The sequence below is a fragment of the Cyprinus carpio genome, chromosome B8 (assembly GCF_018340385.1).
Source record: "Cyprinus carpio isolate SPL01 chromosome B8, ASM1834038v1, whole genome shotgun sequence".
NCBI lineage: Eukaryota > Metazoa > Chordata > Actinopteri > Cypriniformes > Cyprinidae > Cyprinus > Cyprinus carpio.
In genome coordinates, this window is record NC_056604.1 from 6,024,137 (window position 1) to 6,050,810 (window position 26,674).

The following is a 26,674-nucleotide window of genomic DNA, read 5'->3' on the forward strand; positions in this document are numbered from 1 at the left end:
AATTAAACATGCTGTAGCAATGTAGGGGAAGTCGTGGCCTAGTGGTTAGAGAGTTTGACTCCTAACCCTAAGGTTGTGGGTTCGAGTCTCGGGCCGGCAATACCACGACTGAGGTGCCCTTGAGCAAGGCACCGAACCCCCAACTGCTCCCTGGGCGCCGCAGCATAAATGCCTGCCCACTGCTCCGAGTGTGTGTTCACGGTGTGTGTGTTCACTGCTGTGTGTGTGCACTTTGGATGGGTTAAAAGCAGAGCACAAATTCTGAGTATTCAATGTAGATTATTCTGATATAACACACTTTTTAAATCCATATCAAATTCAGCACAAAAATAGAACCATGATATATAAATATTTTATAATTATTTTTATTTTATTTATTTTTTTACAGTAATGTCTGTTTGGGGAAAATTAACTAATTATTGAATAAAATAAAATAATAAAACTGGCTAAAAAAATTTTTGGGGTTCAACTTAGCAGACATAGCTTTAGGCAAAACAACAGCCTTAAAGGCAAGCTTGTCTCTAATGTTCTTTGCAATATAAAGTAATAAACTGAGATAATGAGATCTGTCTAAATACCTGTTCTTTCAGACTGCGGATAAGCGTAAGGTCATGCTGGATGAGCTGGCCATTGAGATGGCGGAGGAGAAGTCACGGCACAAAGAGGAGCTCAGCGATGTGCGCTTGCAGCATGAGAAGGAAGTGCTGAGCATCAGGGCCCGCTATGAGAAGGAGCTCCGCGGCCTCCATGAGGAGAAGAACCGCACGGAAGAGGAGATCCGCTCACAGCTACGAGATGAGAGAGTAAGGAACCTTTGTGGGTTGTAGGCATGTTGAACGAGACATGAGCCTTTCAACAAAGCACTTAGCCTCAGCTTTCTCCAGGTGGATTGTGTCTGTACAAAGTGTACTTTGGAGAAAAACCATCTGCTAAATTTCTCCTCACAATTGTGTTTCTTCTTTGTCAGGCTCGTACCAAAGAGCTGGAGAGTCTTCAGCCGTATGTGGAGGAGTTGAAAGCTCAGGTTCAGTCTATGGAGGGGACGAAGGGCTGGTTTGAGCGCAGACTCAAGGAAGCAGAGGTGCTGTGTGTTTACAGCCATCTCTCGCTGCAAAGCATTGTCAGAGATGGAAAATTTTGTTGTTTACATCTGGCCACATCAGTTTCATTCTGACCACATGATGTCAGTGTTGTTTTTGTTGTTACTGTGTTACAGGATTCACAATGCCAAATGGTAAAGAGCATTTATAGTGGATGTATTGTTAGAAATTGAGCCATTAATATAAATCCTCTAAAAATGAACTTCTTTTCATCATTGGACAGTTTTATAGTCTGTAAGTTTAAAGTTTGAAATATAAAAGTAAAATACAAATTTCAAACTTGAAAGTTATAGACTTTGAAACTCTCAAATGGGAAAATAAGAGCATTTTTAGCTTATATTGCACTAAAAAAATACTTAAAAATGTCACTCTAGGATGTCTGGGTGATTTATATTTGATATTGGTGTGATTTGTTTGTGGTTTGAGCAGGAGACCATGGAAAATAGCAAACTGGACCATGCAGAAGAGATCCAGACGCTACAGAAAGCAAGCACGCTCGATCTGGATGTAGGTTTTTTTTTGGGTTCGTTCATAAAAACATTTTTTGTTTTTGGGGGCTTTTATGAGTGTAGTGTGATATAGAGGATGAAGTAATGAGCGGTAAAGCTATATTTAGCAGATCTTATCTATATGACACTTTTGTTGTCTCCATACATATTCAAGTCTCAGAAAACCATCAGAATTCTGTCACGTCTCATTGAGTTGATGGATGATTGCTTGACATAGAATTTTACTTAATGAGCGTAAATGACAATATGAAATGCATGAAACATGTTTACCATCTTTAGGTTTCCTTAAAAGTTAAGAATTTCTCAATAAGGTCCTGGAAACCCAAGGTTAAATCTCATATAATTACTTTGGTTTTCACTGAAGTAGATGGAGTACATTTGATTGCATTTCATTTATGATTCTGCTGACCTGAGCCACATGGCCAGTCCATCTCTGGCCTGACATGATTTTATCCACCTAGATCATAAAAAGTTGGATATGATTTTACCGTTTAATATTATTTTTGCCTGTGCAGCCTTGGTTATGTCAGCACAAAAGAAAAGTTATTTCAGAAGCAGAGGAAGTTGTTTGATGGAAGATTTTGAGAACAGAATTTGGAACTTTTTTTTTTTGTGCTGACATAACCAACGGAAATTGTTTTATTCAGGCTGAAACTTTTAATATATATTTTAGTTTTAGTTTAAGAAAACAGAATGGTTGGAAAAAAGATTCCACTTTATATATTAAACAGTAATATCATATCCTACTTTTCAAGTCTGACAAATCTGTGTATTAAAGAAGTAAATACAGCTCATTCACTGAGTCCAGAACTCATTCACTGTGTATTTGAATGAATGAATGAATCAATGTATCTTCCCGCCGTTTCTCAGGCTAAAGCTGCAGAGGTGGAGGCAGTCAAACAGCAAGTGACGGGGATGCAGAAAGAAAGAGAAGAACTCAACAACACAATCAGCAAACTCAAACAGGTGTGAGAACAGAATGTATTCTATGTGGTCTCCTAGTGGCTTTGCTGGAGCGTTTGTACTTAAGTGAGATGAGAACCATGTGTTTTTAAGATGCTAAATAAGGCATGACTCAGATGGAGGATATTATGGGGGTGTGATCGCTGGAGCTCACCAGTAATTTCAAATGTGACTCAAGAATGATGCATGACTCAACAGTAGGATGAGGTTGTTCTTTGTGTGAGCATCTGGTGCCAGCAGCTCCGGGGGGAGCTGCAAAATTGGTGTTTCCTTGTCTGATCTGAATATTTTTAGGATAGTTTTTTTGGACTTGCCTTGTTCTGATGTTACTTGTGTCATGGTTGTTATTGGATACTAATACTAAGATTTAAAGCATCATAACCTACATCATACACTGCACAAATATTTGGGGGCAGTAAGAAAAGATTGTTTATAATGTTACAAAAGATTTCTATTTCAAATAAATGCTGTTCATTTGAGCTTTGTATTCATCAAATAATCTTGGAAAAAGTGTATCACAGTTTCCACAGAATTAAGAAGAAGTGCATCTATTTTCAATAATAAGAAATGCGTCTTGAGTGTTAAATCAGCATATTAAAAACTTTTCTGAAGGACCATGTGACCCTGAATACTGGAGTAATGAAGCAAAATTCAGCTTTGCACCACTGCAATAAATTACATTTATAATATATTTAAATGGAAAATAGTTCATTTGAAATGTAAAAACATTTTGCAATACGCATGTTTTTAATGTATTTTTATCAAATAAATGCAACCTTGAGCATTTAAGACTATACAACAACATTTAAAAAATCTTACTGAACCTAAACTTTTTAGCGGTAGTGTATATTCAAAATTAAATTAGGTCTGTGAAATCGATGAATCGCGCTTAATCGTGTCCAGAATAAAGTTAGTGTTTATATACATACTAGGGCTGTCAAATGATTAATCACGATTAATCACATCCAAAATAAAAGTTTTGTTTACATAATATATGTGTGTATACTGTGTATATTTATTATGTATATATAAATACACACACATGCATGTATATATTTAAGAAGAATATGTTATGTTTATATATTAAATATATTTATATATAATATAAAATATAAGAATATAAATATATAAATATATAAATGTATATACATGTAAATATTTTCTAAATATATAATTTGTGTGTGTGTATTTATATATACATAATAAATATACCCTGTACACATACATATATTATGTAAACAAAACTTTTATTTTGGATGTGATTAATCATGATTAATCATTTGACAGCCCTAATACATACATGTAAATACTTCTTAAATATGTACATGTATATGTGTGTGTATTTATACATTTAAATATACACAGTGTACACACACACATTATTTAAACAAACAGTCCTAATTTAAATGTTTTTAAATGATAAATATTAACTATAATAATAGCATAAAGAGGAAATATTGAAAACATTATTTGTAAAACCTTATTTCTGCAATAGAAGTTCCGATGTAAATAAAATTAAATGCACTTTTTTGTTTTATACGGTTCTTCAGACATTCTTTTTATTATCTAAAATATATAAAAATGAAAGAGACTTAACTGTAACTCAATGAAACATTTCAAACTAAACTGAAAAGTTATTTGAAAATAATAATTTGGCAGTAGTTTTAAAAATAAAGATGGATTATATGAACTCTAATGACCTTTGTGTTTGTATTTCAGGAGATTAAAGATACAGTGGATGGACAGAGAATCCTGGAGAAAAAGGGTAGTTCAGCGGTAAGTAGGCAAGCCAGCCAGGAGAAAGAGATGAGTCAGGGCTTTCCCTCTCTCTGTTTCCCAGAAAGTGAATTAAAATAGTCCCAGGCGATGGGCAGGACACCTCTCTACCCTACAGACCACTGACGAGGGTCGATCAGCTTTCATTAACGCTGTAACTGTATCATCAATAGAATCTCCTTTGACAGTTCATTGATTGTGTGTGTGTTTCCAGCTCCACAAGCTGTCCGTACTTTTAGCTCAATACAGTTTTGGTTATAGTTTTTCTATGGCATTGTTCATTAGTCACACTGTTTATTAGGTTACAAATGCAGTCCCTCTAGGAAGTTCCTTCTTACTCAAAGCGATTTTGGCCACAAAATGGATGAAATTTCATATATCTTCCCCTCTTTTTCTCCTCCTGACAAAAACAAAAGGATTTTGTAGTGCTACTGCGGCAAAATGGATGGACAGGATGTTTAGTTGATGTGAAATTGTTTTCTCTATGTATACTGTATATATGTTTTGGTTTTCTATTTTACTGTGTAATGCAGTGATATCTAGGCATTTTTAAAAGGGGTAGTTCATGCAAAAATGAAAATTGTCTTCATTTACTCATCCTCCAGTTTCAGTTGCAAACCTGTATGGGTTTCTTTCTTCTGTCAAGCATAAAAGAAGATATTTTGAAGAATATGGGTAAACCAATAATCCTAATTGACTTCCATAGTATAGACAAAATACTGTGGAGGTCAGTTCAGACCATCAACTGTTTGGTTACACACATTCTTCGAAATATCTTTTGTGTTCAGCAGAAGAAAGAAATTCATACAAGATTGGAACAGAATTTTTATTTTTTGGTGAACTATCCCTTTAAGTGTGGCTTAAGTGTCCAAATACATTTGGGGCTGCTGTATAGACTGGTCTAGTCTGCTAAATGTCCATCAGACGTCAAAATAATGCCTGTCATGTTATGTCTGCAGCTGAAAGACTTGAAGAGGCAGCTCCATCTGGAGAGAAAAAGAGCTGATAAACTCCAGGAGCGGCTGCAGGAAATCCTAACCAACACTAAGACCCGCACAGGTGAACACTTTCTCCTTCCCTACATGTTACACTTAAGATTTTGAGACATACCCCTCCATCATCATATAAAGCTTTTGTTAGTTTATGGAATAGGGCTTTTTAGAGCTGTCAACCACCCTCTCAGGTGATTTAAATTGCGATGGGCAGATGGGACACATGGGAGGCATGAATGAAAAATTTAATGCAGGTAAGTAAATATGTGGCGCTGCACATAAATAAGGCAGCAGATGAATACGGCTCCGCCCCTACTGCAAATCGCTACAAATGAGACAAACCCAAAGCGTGTTCTTACCACTGAATTCCAAAGAGCCCATCTGCTTTGTTCTTGCATCAGGTTCCTGTGGGATGTTGAGCAGTTCACTTTCCTGCATCGGCTCATTGACTATAAATAGTTTTTCCAAGAAGGCAGATTACATTAATGTAGTTTTTCTTTCACATTAATGTGGTGTTATTTCATATCATTGAGATTTTTAGCTCACTTTTCACAATCCGATTTGAAATATTGTAAAATGGGTTATGAACACATTTTTCGTTGACTTTGACTGTTTATATGATATCAAGTGAATTTTATTTGCACAGTGATTTTCACAATACACGCCAGTGTCACAGAAATCATCTTTATAAAGTGCATGAATTAAATTTTTTTTTTTTTCATTGATTTAGCTGCCCTTTTTATATGACATCAGGTCAGTTTTATTTGTATAGTACTATTCGCAATGATTCATGATTTGATGCACGTCTTTATAAAGTAGATTTAAGAACGTTTTTACGAAGTTTGAATTAAAATAATAAATAAAAAAAATTTAAGGGTTGTTCTGCTTGGAAGCTAGTGATTTTGACAGGACATGAACACAAGACGTAATACCTTTGCCCTATGGTGTTTATAATCAAATTTTAGTGTTTGGACCACATAAGTGACTCAAAAGTCCAGTGGTCGAATACTGGCTCAAAATCAATACACAGTGTCTCGACTTAATAGAAACTTTTTAGGTGTATTCATTCATTTGTTCCTTAAAAACCTTAACTCCTGTGGGGACGGACCTCACACACAACAAGGAGGGAGATGCAGGTGCTCTAAATATTTGATGGAGCCCCTCTAAAAATGTGCCACAGATCCATGCATACGTGCATTTGCTCTCTGTAGATTATTGGCAGTGCCAGGGCACTCCTCTTTTGAGCCATTTATAATTTAATGTATACTAAATATTTAATGGTTGCTCTACAGAAAGTTTAGAATCAGACATTTTAAAGTAGGGAGCTTTATCTTTGTCAAATGTTCAGAAGGGTCTGAAAGTCCACATGCTCTTTCTCAAAGAGATTTTTAACTTTTGTGAAATGTTTACCTTGTAGATTCTCTGTCCGTGAGTGCAGGTATTAATGGATGATGTTCTGCTAAATAGCCTGTACGTTAGCATGCCTAGTGCTAGTATAGATTACTTATTAGTGTTTCCATGTTTGTTGACCTATGTACTTACTCTTTGTAGACTGCAGTGTACTGATTGCTGCCTACTAATAATTGCCTTACAGTAACTAGTTGTTGATCCTAATATCGGTTACCTGTTTCTGGAAACTGCTGTTGTATAGTTACTAGGACTGGATGATATATTGATTATATTTTCAAACAAGAGATTAAATGAAACAATGCCATTCATGTCAACATGCATTGATGCTTTAAAAGCTTCTGAAACATGATGTAGATTGAGTAATTTACTCCTGCAGTAAATAAGCACAATCCAAGTTGCCCTAAACATGAGACGTGCTTAAAATTAAGTGCTACAAAATAACTAATTAACATATAGTTTAAAGAAACTTGTCAACCTTACATGTCTGTTTAGTGCATTTGTGACTAATTCTTCTCGATGCATAACTTATTTCTTATGGTTTAATACTTACCAGCAGATGTTAGAAATCGATGCAGGGATTTCCATTTAGCATAAAGGCTTGTCCTGACAGCAAGCTAGTATGCTTAAACCTACTGAGTTAAGTTGCTATTTTCTACAGCGCTTGGTGATTTATGCTCTTAAAATATTCCTCTTTTTGCGTCATGTATGCATTTGCAGGTCTGGAGGAGCTGGTGTTGTCTGAGATCAATTCGCCGAGCCGTATGCAGCAGACGGGTGACAGCAGTAGCATCTCCTCCTTCAGCTACAGAGAGATCATGAAAGATGGGGCTTCGGCTCCCAGCACCAATAAGGTAGAGCCGCCCACTGGGGGCCACAGTTAACGCTTCTTTTTCTCCAGGCTCCCAGGAGCATTTCCTTCTTCTAGAAGCTATTAATAAACTCCCGAACAGTGTAAATTCCATAAATATACTGTTCCTGTGAAGAACCAGGGGAGAAAATAATGGTTGTCGTGACATGCTGGATCTTGAGGGACATGAGTGTGATTTGGTAAAGAAAAACAGAAACTTTTAAGGTGCATTTGAGTAATTCTTAATGTTTGCTAAAGCTATGAAGTTTTAAACTTCATCATGCAACCCGTACCTCAACGTTTGTGCTACAGACATGAATAATGCTTCAGTCATGAATCATCTAGTTGACTTTCAAATGCATTTATCAAAGCACAGACTCTCATTTTATGCCATCAATTTGAAACATAATGCATATCAGGCATGTTTGAGATATGTTTAAGGAGAATTGTCATCAACCTTTAGCAAGGAAAGTTTGTTTTTTTTAAGCCGGAGGGAAAATGAGACTCATGGGGCGAAAATAGTACACACAGGGGACAGTGAGAGTCTGTGGGACGAGTCGACTTTCATTTGATTGGTTCGTCTCCAGCTCCTTGAAATGCCCTGAAACACACTGAGGGACAGAATAGGAGCACCACACATACGAGACTTCCTGTGTCTTTCATGTGACGTCGAACGACACAGTGTAAAGTTACAGAAGTCTCAAAGGGATAGTTCACAAAACATATAAAATTATTAAAAAAAAAAAAAAAATACTATCATGCTCTAAACCTGCATGACAGTGTTATTTTAGTATTGTTTAAATACTATTATAGTATTTATTAATATTTTGAATTAGCTTCATTTTTTTGTGTTTTTAGTTTTAATTATTTCAAGTTTTAGTTTAGTTTTTTTCTGTTTAGCTTTAATTTATAGTTAAGTTTTAGTTTTTAGTAATGTTAGTACAATAGTACTAGTTCAGACTTTTGGTTCTTTAGTACTATGTTTAGCTTTAGTACTTGAACTTAAATTAGTTTCAATTAGTTGTCAAGGCACATTAGTAATTTTCATTAAGTCTTGGGCCAGATTTACTAAACGGGTAAATTAGTCTTAGAGCGCAATTCCATAAAAGTGCTGACGGTAGGGGAAAATTCTGAAGGTGATTAATGACAAGGTGTACATTAAAGAACACAGACGCAACATCTTATTTCCGTAATGACCAGCGCAATCTACAAAGAGCAGTGCAAATTTCCTCCTTTTTGAGCATTAAATAATGGCGCAAATACCAGTGATTTGATGAGTGCAAATCTTAGTAAGTAAATTGCGTTGCATGATTTGTTTAAATACTCTCCTCTAGGGTTGCACAATTATGACAAAAAAAAAATGGTCGATTATTCCCTTGAAATTGTAATTGCGATTTATTAATTACTATTATCACAATTTACATTGAATGATGTTTATACCATTGTTTGATGCAACTGCATGCCATATTTTTATATGAAAATAAACAAGCTGAAAACACTCTAACTAAAATGTCTCAAATGTCAACTATACATCAGATTGGTTTCGTTTTTTTTAAATGATAAAAAATATGAATTGTATTATAGTGTTGTACTTAAACTTAAATTAAAACAATGGAAAAACCCTTAAGATAACCCTTAACAGTAGTGCTCCTGTAGCTCAAGTGGTAGAGCATTGCGTTACGAAGCGCAAGGTTGTGGGTTCGAGTCCCCGGGAACACATGATAGGTAAAAATTGATAACCTGAATGCACTGTAAGTCGCTTTGGATAAAAGCGTCTGCTAAATGCATAAATTTAATTTAATTTAAATTTAATTGGATGTAGGAGTATGATAATTTTATGAATTTAGAATGAAAGAAAAAAACTTTGATTGATTATTTGGTAGTTTGAACGATTACGTAATTGTGGCATCCATAATTGTAATCGCAATTAGAAATTTGATTAATTGTGCAGCCCTACTCTCCTACCATAAATTTGCTGATAGAAAGGGAAACTCCTACAAATGCATATTTAAAAAGATGAGTCGCAAAAATAACTGTCCCCACGCCTTTTCAATGCTAATTTCCCACTGCGTGTCTTTAGTAAATCCTGACAGTAGTTTTTTAACGCCAAATGAGGGTTTAAATCTGGCCCTTAGTATTTTATTTCATTTCAACTTAATTTCAATTAACCAAAATTATTTTGAATAGCTTTAGTTACCAATAACAGCCCTGATGACTTTTTGGCTTCTGTGGAACATATAACAAGTTTAGGAAATACAGTGTTTTTGTCAGTACAGTGAATGCTGTTTTTAAACATTCATGTTGGTATTAGCTGGTCTTTTCGGCATATCTTTAAGTACTTTCAGTGAAGTTTTGTTACTCTTTCCACAGTCCAACACCAGCAGCCCTCAGTCCCAGCGTCCTGCAGACCTTTCGGACGATGAGGTCAGTGAGCTCTTCCAGAGACTGGCCGAGGTCCAGCAGGAGAAGTGGATGCTGGAGGAGAAGGTATGACGTTTTAACCAGTATTGCAGTCTCTTGTTACTAGGAAATGTTGAACTCTTGTGGAACAGCGCAGGTTTGCAGTACTGCACCAAACCTTCACCCGGCCAGTTCTGCTGTGTGCTCCATAGGGGGCTTTAAGTGCTGAATTGTGTCTCTGGATCATGAAATATGCATGCAGGTATTGATGTTTTCACATTTTAATCGATCGGTCTTGGTTAGTAACTATTGGAATGGAAATATGTGGTTAGGGCTTTGACAAGTTAGATCATCCTTCCTGCTTCAAAGAGACGTAATACTGTTAGCTCAAACATGTCAGTACCTGTCACATTTAGCATGTTATTTCATAACTCATCTGGATTTCACAAAATGTAATATAGGAAGGTTGTTTAAAATTTTAAACTTGTATTTTTAAACTTAAGATTGAATATAAAGTAATTTATACATTTGTTTGATGTGTTTAAATTAAAATTAAATTAATTAAAATTATTAATGTAATCTATTTATTTAGTTAATAATGTATTTTTTTCCACTCATAAACACTACCATTGAAGTTTGGGGATTGTCAGATTTTTTATTTTATTTTTTTTAAAGAAATTAATACTTTTACTCATCAAGGATGAATTAAACTTTTAGAAAAATTTAAAATGAATGCTTTTCTTTTGAAATTTCTAATAATCAAAAAATCCTTAAAATATTATGGTTTCCACAAAAAAAATATTAAGGAGCCCTATATTGACCTTTGATCAAAATATGAAATGTTTCTTGAGCAGCAAATCCACATATAAGAATGATTTCTGAAGGATCATGTGACATTGAAGACTGAAGTGATGATGCTGAAAATTCAGCTTTGCATCACAGTAATAAATTAGATTTTAAAATGTATTCTGTGTGCTTCCATATCAGGTTTATCACACTTTGTGTGTGTGGCAGTTTATTGCAGATCTTATCTTTGTGCTCTGTGTTCAGGTGAAGCACTTGGAGGTCAGCTGTGCCTCAATGGCCGATGACATCTGTAAAAAGACTGCCATTATTGAGACGTACGTCATGGACAGCCGAAGAGGTGAGTGGCTTTCTCTCTCTCCCTCTTTGTCATTGTTCACAGCCTCAGACACTCTTGTTTTCTGAAAGCACCTGATGTGTAGGTTTACAGATGAGGTCAGGTGATCGGTGATACTGATTGTGCTTTTATTCTGAGGAGTATCAAACATGTGGTTGTCACTTTGTTGTGTCAGCATGGATAAAGACCCTACACTATTTGTTAGAAATAAAGGGCTGTTTAGACTGATACAGAGATAACAATTTTCGTCTTTTATTGTACAGTATGTTTTTTGTTCTATTTTTATATCTGCACTCATACTTGCATAAAATACAACTAAATGTTTTATTGGTCCTATTTATAATGCTACTATTTTGGTGCCACTGTACAGTTCTTAGATATTCTTTAAAAAAAGCACTTTGCAGCTGAAAATAATATTAAACTTGTTGTAATGTAAGGGAGATATAAGAGCACACTACTGTGTTTTATTCTTATGTTGTTTTTTAATGGTTTGGAATTGAACAATCCCTTGTTATCTATCTGTCTGTACTTTAAGTGAACATAAACACTGACCTCAAGAACAGATTGAGTCTCTTTCTGTCTAGTTGCAGTAGTTTTGCTTTGGTGATTTATAAAATCATTTGGTGAGGATATCATTACTGGGGTTAATTTGTATTAATGATCAATCAATAGTTAATTGTGTTCTGGCAGTAGAATGAGACAGTGCTAAATGTAATGGCAAGATACGAGGAAGCATATTTTCATAAATACAGTCTTGGAGTACATTTCTCAACAAAAACCTGGACTTAGTACAAGATCCATCGAGGCAGAGCAAAACTTTGTTTGTTACAGACACTAATTTCAACATAAACATATTTTGTTTCATTTGGTTGCAAAGGCATTTCTCATTTAAGTTTAAATTTTTCTTGTAATGTTTATATTTTATTTCAGCTTTATTTCAGTTAACGAATATTATTTTTCGTATTTTTTATTTTAGTTAACAATAACATTGAGTGCCACGTGTCTTTTTGAAAATGATGGTTTGTGCAATTTTCTGTAGTGACAGACTGGTCAGTAGTTTAACTTTGAATAAATGCTGCCTTAAATTTGTTTTTATTATCATAGATGTTGTACAGAAAGTTATCTATAAACTCTCTTTCTATGAACTCTCTCTAGCACTCTTTCTTTGTGAAATTCCAGTAAAAGTTACTTTTCCAGTGGACTGAAAACTGTTCTGACACATCATGACCTGTTTTTAGAATTTGGAACCATCCGGAGCCATTTTTGACAGCTTGGTTTGCTTGTGTGCATGTAAACAGTCTAACTCAATAAAATATTGGCAGGGATTCTCTCATAGAATTTTGGCCTAAAGCACTGGATTTCTGCACTCAAACTCACAAAGATCTTGTAAAAAAACATTTCAGTCTCCTGATAAAATAGCACTGGTAGTTTTCAACTGCCATAGAGCCTTAAACTGGAAGCCCATCCTTAGTTCACCAACAGAAACTTTAGATTTATGTAAAAGTTTGACTTGTATGAAGTTTTTTATTTGTGATATTTGCATTTCAATTTGTTAATATTGCATAATGCATCATGAGCTAACAGTGAATAAAACTTTTAATCCATTAATCCATCTTAATGTTATTTTAATATATACTAATACATTTTAACATTTCAAGTTGTATAAATTACCATTAGCCAGCGTATTATGAACAAAAATGAATTTGCAAAAAAAAAAAAAAGTTTATAAATGAACATTGAACTTATTTACTTAAGTGTTACCATCCACCCATCAGCAGTCCATTATGATGGTTGTCAGGATTTCTTGTGCTGCAGTGTCACATAACCGAATTCTACCTTCTCTATGACCTTTTTCAATTAAATGGTCTGTTGTTGCATCATTTAAGACTTTGTATATATAAATTAAATCTGATTGAATAACCGGAGTAGTTCATACCATTTTTCTGCAGCCTGAGCGAAGTAGCTGAATACTAAGGTGGGTTGTGTATTAATGAGCTTGAGGTTGTGACATCATAGCCATGAAGATTTCTGAGCTAAACAGGCAGAATTTTAATAAAGCTACTGCTCTATCTCTTGTTTGTAAATGGGCCAATGCATAATATACATATTTGCTTGCAGCTTATCTGTATCATGTATCCTTTTTTTGCCTCATTGAAAGCAAGGCTACTTTTGTGATTCCCTGTGAACATTTTGCCTCATTTAAAGCAAGGCTCCTCTTGCGTTTCCCTACAAACAGAGTGTAGGTGGTAATGTAGTGTCTTCCTGTCTTCCCTCCCACCCCCCCATGTGTTTTCCTGTTTTAATTTCATGACTGACTGATTTAACATTTAATGGCAGACTAGATTCAGTTAAGGTTGGTGTCGTCTAATTGTAAATATTGTGCTATAAAAGTTTAAGATCTCTGCTCCTTTGGGGTGTCGGGAGAGCTTACAAAACAAGCGTGTTCATGTAAAGACACTTTTTTTGCCCATTACAGATATCCATAAAGAGGTGAAGGTTGAGAAGATTGTTTGGTAACAATGTTATAGTATTAAAATTGATATAAACTCTGAAAGAATATGATGTATGTGCCTATATTCCATATTAATACTATATATCGCAGCCCAATTTGATTTTTAATGTGGCAGCAAATCTCCTGTTTAACCATTTCCATCTGGTTCAGATCTAACCAGGATAGTCTTTCTGAATGGCTTTGGAAACGATCCTTCATTTCCTACAATAATTGAGGATAGACTCCGGGAGATGTAAAAATGGGGAGGTGGAGACTCCATAGAAAAATGAAGAAAGGATGCAGAAGGTAGCAGCACTAGATGAGAGCTGACATTAGCAGGATGTAAATGATTCAGAATGCCGACATGCCTCAGTGAACCCAACGATAATACTCAATAATGGAGAGGTGAGACTGAGCACTCATCTTGTATAATGTAGTGGGTAGACTGTGTACCCTTCTTCTATTTTATCCCTACACCAGTACGGCTCACTGTAAATTCATGGCAGTGATATAACAAATGAAACAGTGCAACATAGCCTTTTGAGTCAATAGCGGTTTTCCGTTGTCGCCAATGTGTTGAGGAAATGGCAAAAGAGGAAGCACCTCAGATAAGCCAGATGCATGCCACCTTGGGGGTATTGTTGACACTTCACTTGCCAGAACTTTCTGCAGTATTGGGTGCTGCGGATTGTAAGAGTTACACAGGAGTTATCCCAGATGGCTTGCAACACTGCAACAGTTCCACAAACCCCAGGATAATTCTGTATTCGTCAAGACAAATCGTGAAAATTGCAACCATTAAGCAGCAGTGGGCAAATATATATGAATGTTTCAGTCAGTAATCGTTTCAGTTGTTGCCAGTTTGTTGAGGAAATGGCAAGTCAGGAAGCGGCTGATATGTATGCCCCCTTGGGGAGTATTGTTGACCTTTCACTTGCCAGATCTTTCCGCAACATTTTTTCCATCAAAATGGGGATTGCATAGAAGATTCTGTGGATTGTAAAATACACAACAGTATTCCCAAATGTTTGGCCTGTGACATTACGCAAATCAGTCCCACAACTCATATTCAGGGTATTTCAGGGCACATGCTCCTGGCAATGCAACCCTAGGATCATCCCGTGTTTGTTAGGACAGATGCTGAAAATGGCATTCGCGATTGCCAATATAAATGTTTTTCTGTAGCACTCAGCACGTGTGTGATGTAAGATGGTTGCTGTAGGATGGTTTATTTGCACAGCCTTCACTAACCAGCCATTCAGCAACATGCCACAGTCATGTGTGCACAGGGAAGTAGTGGCATAGTGGTTAGAGAGTTTGACTTCTAACCCTAAGGTTGTGGGTTCGAGTCTCGGGCTGGCAATACCACGACTGAGGTGCCCTTGAGCAAGGCACCGAATCCCCAACTGCTTCCCGGCCACCGCAGCATAAATGGCTGCTCACTGCTCCGGGTGTGTGTTTGTTCAGTGTGTGTGTGTGCTTTTTGTGTGTTTTATGTGGAGAGCGAGTTTTGTGTGTGTGTGTCAATATTTTTGTGTGTGTGTCGTGTCTTTTTCTTTTTTCTTTTCGCTCCGCCTAAGTGCTGTTGGAAGAAGTCAGCTGGGGTGAGACGCCACTACAGTCTGGAAAACCTCTGCCTGCCTACTTGCACCCTGTTTTAGGCCTCTACCGAAGTATGAAGTAAGCTAATCTCTCAGTGTACTCTGGCTTCTTCCTGCTGCATCATTTAAGGAAGAAACTATCCTTATCGTGTGCCCTATAGCTCCAAAACCCACTGAGATAATGGGAGTGAATGTGAGTCACAGCAGAATTATTTTTCTTCCCTCTACAAGCAAATTTGGTCCACTTTAGAGCGAATTACACCACCGGGAGTGGGTTCTGATGGCCACTCTGCTTGCAGAGGTTGCAGGAACTAATGTGAAGAACAGATCATCGATATCCACACAGATCCCTCGAAAGAAGCGGTCACATCTGTAACTGGGAATAACATATGGCTGCAAACAGGAAGGATTCTTGTTGTCGAGATGAAATTGCCTGTTCGCCCCCTGGCAGAGGTTTCAGTTAAATGCCGTGTCTCCAGTGAGAGATGGCTGAGAGGTTGCAGCCACTGTGCAGGATCTGCCAGTTTGACTGATTCAAGACTGCTGACTCCTGCACCGGCCTGAGGAGATTCCCAATGAGGCTTGCTAAGAAGTGGCCAGCGTTTCTGTGGGATTCACATGGTAATTGTATGCTTGCTGTTATCTTGCATTGGTGCTTCAAAGCCTGAAGAGGACATTCTTCAAGGCCAAGCTCTGGTTGGTGTGATATTCCACTGTAACTATGTTCACTTATCTTTTTCTTCTCACATGCAGTAGGAGATTTTCGCTCTAAATCCACTATTAAGTACCAGAGTTGTGCAGAGTTCAGAATTTAAGAATTGGCTTCCGTCAAATTCGTGAGTTAGAATTTGAATGAAATAAGTTCAACCAAAAATAAAAATTCTTTCAGTAATTACTCGCCCTCATTTTGTTCAAAACCCTGGTCGGAACACAAATTAAGATATTTTTGATGAACTCCAAGAGCTTTCTGACCCTGCATAGTCATCAACACGCATCAAACTGACACAGAAGAGAAGAAATTGTTGAATAAAGCTGTTATTTTTCATTTCTTAGCGCACAAAAAGTATTCTTGTAGCTTCATATAATTACGGTTGAACCACTGATGCCACATGGACTGTTACAATGATGTCCTTACCACTTTTAATTTAAGAGTGGTAGTTGTGTTGCTGTCTTTGGAGGGTCAGAAAGCTCTCGGATTTCATCACAAATATCTTAATTTGTTTTCTGAAGATGAAAGAAGGTCTTACGGGTTTGGAACGACATAAGGGCGAGTAGTTAATGACAGAATTAAAATTTTTGGGTGAACAATCCTTTAAAATCTAATTTTGTTAAAAAAAAAAATTGTGAGAAAGTCGTATCGTGCAAGCAGTATTCTGAATTGTATAGCATTGTGAGTTGATTGAATAAAAGCTTTTAAAGCTTTTTCCAAAATGGCTTCAACATTTAAAATTGGTTTTCTATTGAACAATTCTGTTCAATTTGACCATTATTTTCTTTTGAAATTAAGGTAATTTAAATTCTACTTTCCTACATTCAAAATTGATTGCTACCTAATTTAAAATTAATTTCATAGACAGTAACTAAATTGGAATTTTCCATTCGGTTCTTAATGTTACACAACCCTGTCAAGTCCCACTTCATTCTCTGCAAGTTGTGACCTCAGCACTGTTCTGATGTAGTCCAGCCGAGCATGTGATAAGGGATCCCCTGAGTCGTGAGTCAGGAACATCTGCGTGTCTTCAGTGTACCTTATATCCACCATCTTCGTTTGCTTCCGTGACTTGGCTTCTTAGGTTCACATACCCTGCTGGTCCGTCTGCGAGAGCGCCTGGCGCCATTCCACACCTTTGAAAGCCATCAGCCTGGCATTTTCCAGCCATTAGAGCAGGGAGTCCTCTTTGTAAATCTCCTTGGTGGATTTATCAAAGTGTCTCCATAGAGTACTCGCCCCCTACGCTCCAGCAAATTAGAGTTAATGACTCTGATAAATATAGAAGAACTAGTGGTTACAGACAGGTGTGCGTTTTTCCATTTGCAATGTCATTAGCACAAACATTGATGTAGCCATCGAAGGATTCGCTCGTCTTGTTCCCTAAAGAGTCAGATGCATTAACTTCAGTGCAGGTTGTTCGTACTGGGAGGGAATTACGCCGTGGTGAAAGGAGACGTAGATGAAGCCTCTGATTTCCCTACTGCAGATGTTAATAGAATTCTAATGAAGAAGTGCATTGTTTCTAATGGGCTATTTGTCTGGTATGCTAAGTAGTGGATGTTGGAAAAGGACACAGGACAAGTTTAGAAAAAAAAAGGTTCAGTACTACGACATGGAATTGCAAACTTTATGCATTCTCATTTCCATTATGGTCACATCAGATATATTAAAGTTATAATTTTAATTTGTTTAGTATGTTCACATGGCTCCGGGGGTGAATAAAGGCCTCCTGTAGCGAATCCATGGCGTTCTGCATATGACAGATACCGGAAGTGAGAGAAAAGTATTTATTACGTTTGAAATATGGATATTATTCTTACAAAAATACATGGATTCGCTACAGGAGGCCTTTATTCACCCCCGGAGCCGTGTGAGGCACGTTTTATTATGGATGCGTGCGCTTTATTTGATGACTTGAGGACTGTTCAACTGCAACACCAGCTGACTGCAATGATACAACTTGGAATAGCCAGGACCATTTTTAATATAACTCTGAATGGATTCGTCTGAAAGAAGAAAAACATATACACCTAGGAGTAAAACACTTTTCATTTTTGGGTGAACTAACTCTTTAAACGGCCCTATGAAATGTTTTTTTTTTTTTTTTTTTTTCTCAAATTCAGGTTTATTTTTATCAAACTCTGTTTCCATTAATTTTCTGGATGCCATTTTAATGGTTGCGTTAAATTTTAATTATCAAAATATTATCATCTCTTATTTAAAAAAAAATATATATATATTGTGGGCAGCCATTTATGCTGCGGCGCCCGGGGAGCAGCTGGGGGTTCAGTGCCTTGCTCAAGGGCACCTCAGTCGTGGTATTGCCGGCCCGAGACTCAAACCCACATCCTTAGGGTTAGCAGTCAAACTCTCTAACCGTTAGGCCACGACTTCCCCCTGCTCGTGTTTATGTGTTCATGTACTCGTATATTAAGGCAGCAGCATGCTTCAGTGTGTGTGTAGTAAATAGTGTTTTGCAGCTTAATATTAACATACTTATCCAAACAAAATTTGGCAAATTCCGTGTGACATTCTGCGTTATACAATAAATTGTTTTTATGACTGGTTTCAGCATTCCCGTCCTTGTTTTCTGCATCATGGAAATCATAGCACACAGCATAGCACAGGGCTCTAGAGTGCGACCTAATTTTTCAATGGTGCGACTAAAAAAAATCAGCCGTTCAAGGAAAAAAAAGTCTCCACAACTCTGAAAGTCTCCCTGTGCTTAAACAACAAACACTAGAGCCCTGCATTTCAGCCCGAGCCTGACGGGCCCCGACTTTTTTACACCCCTCGAGCCAGGCTTCGGGCCAATTTTCACCTCATAGTTCAGACGCGGGCCGGGCCTCCCGCCTGTTTTAGACTTCTCCTTACTTTTATATTTTAGGCATCCATCAATTAGTGATGAAACAAAATTGCTGCGCTGATGGAAACAACACGAGACTGTGCTACCGCGACTGTCAAGAGCGGCTGGATGGTGTTAAGTGTCCCGCAGCAGCAGTATGGTGTGTGCTGTCAGCGCAGCTGAACAGTTCTGCGTTCAAATACACGCAATAGGCTCAAGCTTGCTGCAAAGCACCGGCAAAAGTAATTACCATAAATGTGACGAGGAAATAGTAAGGAGATATTTGAATTGTTTACTAATAAACTAGTGTTTTCTGAGTCTTTGTCGCAAGGATGAAGTTGCCGAGCCTGACTCTCCATCTCCTCAAACGCGCCTTTAGAGAGAAGTGCATCTTTATGGATTATGATTATAATGAAAGAGTTTTTGTTTTTGATTTGTTTTATTTCGTTAAGTAGTCATTAAAAGCTTTCTATAGATATATTCATCATGCCAATTTATCATGTCTATAGATATATTTATCATTTAGGCATGTTTTCACTGAGTATCTGTTCATTTTTGTACTCCTGTTAAAGACGACACGGCAGAAAGCGCAATGTTTTGTTGATATTGTGAGTGCACACAAATAAAAGTAGACCCTTTGCAGTTACGAATGATGTATTACTCTTATTCGTAGTGCTGCTAGAGAGAGTGTGGCCAGCTGGTTTAGCCAAGGCCAAAGATCAAGAAAGCCAAACTACATGAGTTGGCCATCCGAGGGGCATGTGACTGCAATGGAGGATAGTCCATATTGAGCCATGAGATGTTCAGTTTGAAGCCCTTAAAACACTTAATTTAGATTTTCTTTTTATTTCATTTATTTTGATATGTTTTAAGTTTAAATTTCAACTCAGTGAAGCACTTTAAGCACCAACATTTTTCAGTAAGTTACCTTTCTTGTAGAATTATGCTTCAAATAAAGAACTTTGTTGACCAGATTGTTAGTTAATCATTAGGCTAAAAGTCAATATTGCCTATATGGACAGCAATATAAAAAAAAAAGAAAAAAAAAAAAAAAAGGGAACTTGTAAAAATGCGGTGTTAAATGCAGTGCGGTCGAAAATTTGGATGCACCTAACTTTTGTGCTGGTGCACCTAAGAAAAAAAGTTAGGCGCACCAGTGCAACCAGTGAAAAGAGTTAGTCTAAAGCCCTGTAGCATACATTTGGCATTTTAAAGCTGGAAATATTCATCGGCCATAGTGTTCATCTAATTCTTCTGTGGTAAGCTGACAAGTTTAATTATCTTATAGTCCAGATAAAGAGCAAAGACTGCGCTTTGCACCTTGTGATGTTTACGGTCAGGCTTCAGGGGCCAGGCAAATGTCATTCATGGCCTTCAACACTTAAAGCCATGCATTCAAAGGTTGAACAGGCCTCTGGGGAGTGAAGTTAACATCTCAATTAGCTACGGTGCATCACATTCTACCTCATTTTCGTGGCTCTGGGCTATGGCGTCAGTTCACCGTGACTAGCAATGCTTGTGTGCTACGCTAATGTTGAATTCGTGTGAGGCTCTTCTGTTAGCCACACATATACGCTATTCTTGCGCCAATCTAATAAGGTTAAAGAGGCGTGAGATTGCTAGTGCTTAGCTTGATATACTGTGATGTTACAATGCATTAAGCTCCTCAGCTAACTGTGACATGGCCTGTCATGAGAACAGGTCACTTGAGCAACTTAATGTTTTAAAAATCCAGGTTACTCTGCACCACTTGATTTGCATACTACTGTTCCTGAAACGTATATAATCGGTTCTTTTTCATTACTAAAGTGGCAGCTATAGCCAGGGAAATTAAACTTTAGAATTTTTTTTTATTGTATTTATTTATTATTATTATATTATCTTTAGTTTCTTATTTCAGTTTAGTTTTTTCTTATTTTCTTTTACTCAATTGTTTAGTTTTGGTTTTTCTTCAACAAATATCTGCTCCTGTCCCCCTGCTTTTGGCATCATTGCAGTCTGAACCACTTAGCATACAGCATAATTTTTTTGTTTTATTTTCTTATACATTTTTTAGTTTATCTGTACAGCGTACAGCATTCATTTAAACTTTTTTTCTTATAAATTTTCTTATTTTACTTTTTTGTTTTATATTGTATTTTATATATGTGTTTTTATAGATTTTATATTTTTAAGGTTAAAGTTTAATAATACTTGTATGTATTTGTACCTTTGGTATTTGTACTCTTTTGAAAAGTAAATGCTGTTAAAGAAAAATAAACATTTTTTTATATATATTTTATATTTAAAGTATATTTGTTACTTCACATATTTATAGTTTATTTAGTTTAAGTATTTGTTTTAATTTTAGCAAGTTGGTGTGTTAACCGATATCATATAAATAGCTGCCTTAAATTTCTTCACAATATATTCAGTCCCCCAAAAATTTAAATATATATATTTTTAATTTTTATTTTGTTAGTCTTGGAGTTAAAAATGTATTTTATTTTACATTTTTCCATCTTTTTAAATATTTAATTTTATTAATTTTTTTAAAAATTTTAGTTAACAAAGATGTTTTAATTTAATAACACTGACTTTAGCCCAGTGTCTTTTTTACATAATAAAACATGCATTTGCCTTCAGATATTTTACTGGAAACTGCATTTAAACACAAAAGTAAATGCTGTTTAAGAAAAATATACATTTTTAAAATTTCATCCTAATAGTATATTTGTTTCTTCAGACATTTATAGTTTTGTTTGAGTACTTGTTTTCATTTTAGTGAGTTACTGTGTTAAAATAGCTGTTTTAGATTTGTTTACAATGTATTCTATCCCCCAAAAAATTAATTATTATTATTATATATTTTTTTTTTATGTTAGTTTTGGAGTCATAAAATGTATTTTATTTTATTTTATTTGAAATTTATTTATTTGTTAAATTATTTTAATTTTAATTTAGTAGCACTAACTATAGCCCAATGTCTTTTTTCCATAATAAAACATGTATTTGCTCCCATAGAGATTTTATTGGAAACTGCATTTAAACACCCGCAGGAAGTGGCACATTTCCCATGTGCTCCATCATCAGACCATAGGTGTAAGAGGTTATTTGACAGCACCGTTTAGGGACACGCTGCTGAGCTGACCTTGAATGTCTCCACTCACCCAGATGAAGTGAAAACCGAGAAAGAAGCATCCCGATCGAACTTATTGCTTTTGCCCTTGACATGCAGAGGCTGGCCAGCTCGATTCCCTGTCCTCCCTCAGAGGAAAAACTCCACTAAACTATCTGACAGTTCACCAGGAACCTGACAATATCTTAGTAGCCTGGCTTTAAGCAGGCAACCCAGTACCTCAGCCCTTCCTTCCACTCACTCACCTTCATTAATCATCCAAGTAAGCAACATCTTTCATTTTTTAACACACCACCTTGTCCAGTTACAACCCCACACTGATGTCCCCTGCTAACGGTCACTTCCGTGGTTGTGTGTTACTGTCATGAACCCTGTCGACAGACCTTGTCAGTGCTGCCTTTAACTCGACTCCATCCTTACTGTCAGTCTCTCTACCTTAACCAGGGTTTGAATTTCCTGAAAGCTAGAATTCATTCACGGCGGCTCTCGTGAATGTGCAGCAGTGTTTATTTGCCAGCTTTAAGACTTGCACGGCTTTTCGTCAAAGCTGTGGATGATTGCACTCAAGGTGCTCGTAAATGTTGTGGCGTGCGAGGCGAGAGCCGTTTGAAATGCTTTTCTCCAAACGCAAGCACTCTGTATTCACTCAGCAGACACTAATGGCCCCCTGATAGAGATCATCTTTATTCATGGATGTTGAGGCATTACTGGGGAAAACATGGTTAAAAAGCACAGGCCTTAGTGTAAGAAGGTTTCTAAAATCACACCTTTTTCCTCTCTCTTTCTCTCAGATGTATCCGGAGGAGGTGCAGTGGCCCATGGTGCTCAGGGTGAACGTGGAGGTTTGAGTTCTGTGTTGAGGGACTTGGTAAAACCTGGAGACGAGAACCTGCGTGAGATGAACAAAAAGCTGCAGAACATGCTGGAAGAGCAACTGACAAAGAACATGCACCTACAGAAGGTAAAGACGGAAGGCCAGCCGTTTGGGGTGGGAAAGACAAGCTTTTCATGATCAAGGTCAGTTTAGGTTGGATATAAAACTTCTTTTGAAAGGCGATTTAAGGCCCACACAGAATCTGTGCCTAAAGACCTACAAGAAAGCTCAGTAGATATCAGAATTTGTACATTACAACAAAATAAAAATAAAAATCTGCTCCTGTCTCGCTATATGTTTTTAAAGTTTTCCTTATCATTGCAAGGCTTCCAAGACAGCACTGTTGTAATTTGTACACTTGTAAAAAAAAATTCACTTTTAATTTCTATCCTTTTAAATTTTTAAATTTTATTTTATTATTAGTTTGTTTTATTTATTTGGTTTTGTTTTTATTTCTTTTTTCATTTAATAATTTTGTTTTATAGACCTCTATATTTCTTTTGAAATGTAAGGTTAAAGTTTAATGGAACTATATAAGATATATAAAATAAGACTAGAATAATATAGTCTCTTATGCTCACCAAGGCTGCATTTATTCAATAAAAGTACAGTAAAAATGGCAATATTGTGAAATATTTTTACAATATAAAGGAATTATTTTCCATTTTAATATTTTAAATAGTAATTTCTCTCACTTTTATTATTATTATTATAATTATTATTATTTTGCAATTAAGTCAGCCTAATCCACTAAACATGCAGTGTCTGTTTAAAGTTTTAAAATTATTTTATTTTATTATTGTATTGTTTTATAGTCTTTCGTTTCAAATTTAAGGTTAATTAATTTGAAAATATTTGTATTTTTGTACCTCATTGCTGTTCACACTTTTTGTATCTGCAGTTTTAAAAAAGCAAATGTTGTTTAAGCAAAAGATCAAATTTAAATACTTTGTTGCAAAACTCCCATTTTACACATTCTGCAGAATTCTACTCAAAGTGCAAAAAAAGGTGCAGATTTAAAGTGAGTTCTATTAGCAGTGGCCAAGTTCCTTGGCATATCTTTGATAAAAAAAAGTGAGACTTTCATTTGATGCTTCATGGGGAATAAAGAGCTAAACCATGTTCAGCAATGACTCATTCAGGTGAGTAGAGGTGAAGTGACCATGAGTTTTCCGCCTGCAGTCGCTCTGACGGCGTGATCGGCAGATTGTGTGATCACACGTTTGTGTGTGTGTGTGTAGGTGGCTTGCTGTCATACAGTCCTGAGACTCCACTGAGAGGTCTTATTCATCAGCAAGCAGAGGGGGTGGGCGTGTTGTTAATGCTTAAATGTTTCTAGGAGCAGGAATAGAAAGTGCATGTCAGGCAGCCTGCAGGGTGATGCGTTTGATGGGATTACACCATCACACAGATTGACTAATGACAATTAACCTCTCACACCCCTCTTGATATTTCCAGAGCCTGGTGGCTGGTTTGTTCCTGTAGTGAAGCCATGTGTTGGTTTGTTTGAATTATATTAAAAACTATAATATGTGCTGTAATATTATAGTCGCCTATGCTCACCATACTGTGAAATATTATATATAAAAAAAAAATTCTTAAAGATTACATAACCATATAGTAAAGTGTATTTTTGTATAATCCAGTGATTTATATAAATAACAAATGAAAGGTACTTCATCTTATTCCTCTCTGTTTAAATGGAACTGGATGGATACAAACCAGAGGACTATTCATATCAAATGAATAAGTCTGGAATCAGTGCAAAAACAGCGGCTTCACGTTATGTAAGTCTTGAGTTAAAAACAAATGACTCGCAACAGTAATACATTATACATTTGATTGGATGAGCCAAGTTCAGAGAAGTTATATGCACACCTGCCACTTCACATTCGTTACATTCTTTATAAATGCACCAATGTGTGATGCATGGTGCTCTGTTTTGTGAATGTGAATAAAATCCTTACTGAGGGGGCGTTTGAGCCGATGTGAGGCCCGGAGACAGTCTGGATGTTGGTGGAGTGCATCTTGTGTGTGTTGGTGCCCAGGGGGAGTTGTAGGTTACAAAAACACTCTGCCGTAACCTTGGCAGAGACAAACGATGCAAACTAAGACCAAGATGGAGTGACGATCCCTCTGCAAAGCTTGGCCATAACTAAGAACAGAAAGTTTCCTGCAACACAAACCTTTCTAAATCGATTCACAAACATCTTGGGGAGCTTATGAAGGTTCTAGTCTTGTAGACTTGTACTAGCACTTTCTTAGCACTGGTCATGTGTGCAGTTTGATGCTTAAAAATGGATAGTTCCAACTTTAAAATCAGTTTGGTTGAAGCTGTGATATGCACACACCTGTAAACACTCAAACTCAGCTCTAGTTGGAAGAGGAATAGTTTTATTTGATTATTATCATTACTAAATATAGTTATTTTATAGTGGTGCTTCATAGCTAAAAGCCTTAACAATATAACGATATCATGATGTAATTGAGTTTTAAGTCATCTTCATGCTTTGGATTACATGCACTTAAACATTTTGAATGCTGCAGCTTGTGTTGTTGTGGATGGTGTTCGATACAGAAACGCGGTGGAAAATTATCCTGCAGTGAGCGCCGGTGATGCGTCTATGCCCATTAACAGCCGATTAAATGTTCGTTTTTCCTGCAGACAAGATGAGAAAAATCCGGAGATGCTTAAAATCCAGTGAGCACGATCTACAGCAGTTCAAGACATGCTGCAAAGCTTCCTGTTTTTCACTCTGTATGTCCGTCTCTCCGTCTCTCATGGTGCTCATCACACCATTAAAACCCTTGTAAAGTGCTTTTGAAGTTTATATCTCACTGATGCCACTTTTCAAGACAAAGACAAATGATGCCAAGATACATTTGTCTCCAGGGTTCAGTTGCATAAACATAGCCACTATTAAGACTGTGTCTTATGAGCTAGTATGATTAAATCAGCATTCAGCCAAGAGGTAATCGATATCATTTTTCGGGATTTAAATTGGGGCAATCAACCTTTTTGCCTTTAAAAAGTTATGAGCAGTATTGAGGAAAACAAATTAATGACTAACTTTTAAGACTAGTCTTAGCAGTTTATGCAACCAGCCTGATCATTTTAAAAGGCTGAATGTCATGATATAAGTGACATTACCCCCCCCATTTCATGAGTTATTCACCCAACCACAGCCTAGTTTTCCTTTTTATTGCCTCATTTTCATTTTGTTTTAAAAATGATTTTCAATAATCTCAGTGAATATTATCATTACTGTAATACAGTATTTTTACAGTAACAAAATCTGTTGTAACATTTGCTTGATGATTTTTTTTTTTTTTGCCAATTGCCATTAATATATAAATAATTATAGTATATTCTCAGTTTTAATTATCATGAGATTGTAATTGCCAAAAAGTAATAAGCCCCAAGAAACAGTGGTTTACAGTGAATTTATAACAGCTAAGGGGCGTTGTTAGGCACGATGTGAAGCACAGTGACTAAGACCCCCTTAGCTGTTATAAATTCACTGTAAACCACAGCTTCACAGGGCTTATTGCTTTTATAATATATGTAGTAAGGTTCAACAAAATAAAACAGAGCAAATAAAGTGTAATGATATTAATAAAAACAGTATTCTTCCACCAAACAATTTAGTTCCTCAGAATCAGTTGTGGTTGCAACAAAGTGGTTGCCAAGCAACACACAATCGTAAACAAATGTGTATGTTTGTAGAGTAATTTACAACAGCTTCGAACGTGGCTCAGCCAATCAGAATCAAGGACCAGAACTATCCGTTTTATAATACAGTAATTTTACAGCAATACAATTTTTACAATTTAAGTTTTTATTTAAATTTACATAAAGCAGTGCAACATGCTACTATGATGTATAAATATTTTT

General features: G+C 36.3%; 1 protein-coding gene across 1 annotated transcript in view; it reads left to right on the top strand.

Annotated features, from left to right (window-relative positions):
* LOC109101197 (GRIP1-associated protein 1-like) overlaps positions 1–26,674 on the top strand; it is a 49,771-nt gene that overhangs the window by 20,435 nt on the left and 2,662 nt on the right. The window contains exons 18-27 of the mRNA XM_042729359.1: positions 591–803; positions 968–1,081; positions 1,530–1,607; positions 2,480–2,575; positions 4,292–4,348; positions 5,308–5,407; positions 7,468–7,601; positions 9,968–10,084; positions 11,048–11,141; positions 22,697–22,866. Of these exons, the coding sequence (XP_042585293.1) occupies positions 591–803; positions 968–1,081; positions 1,530–1,607; positions 2,480–2,575; positions 4,292–4,348; positions 5,308–5,407; positions 7,468–7,601; positions 9,968–10,084; positions 11,048–11,141; positions 22,697–22,866 (1,173 nt within the window). The remainder of the gene's footprint in view (positions 1–590; positions 804–967; positions 1,082–1,529; positions 1,608–2,479; positions 2,576–4,291; positions 4,349–5,307; positions 5,408–7,467; positions 7,602–9,967; positions 10,085–11,047; positions 11,142–22,696; positions 22,867–26,674) is intronic.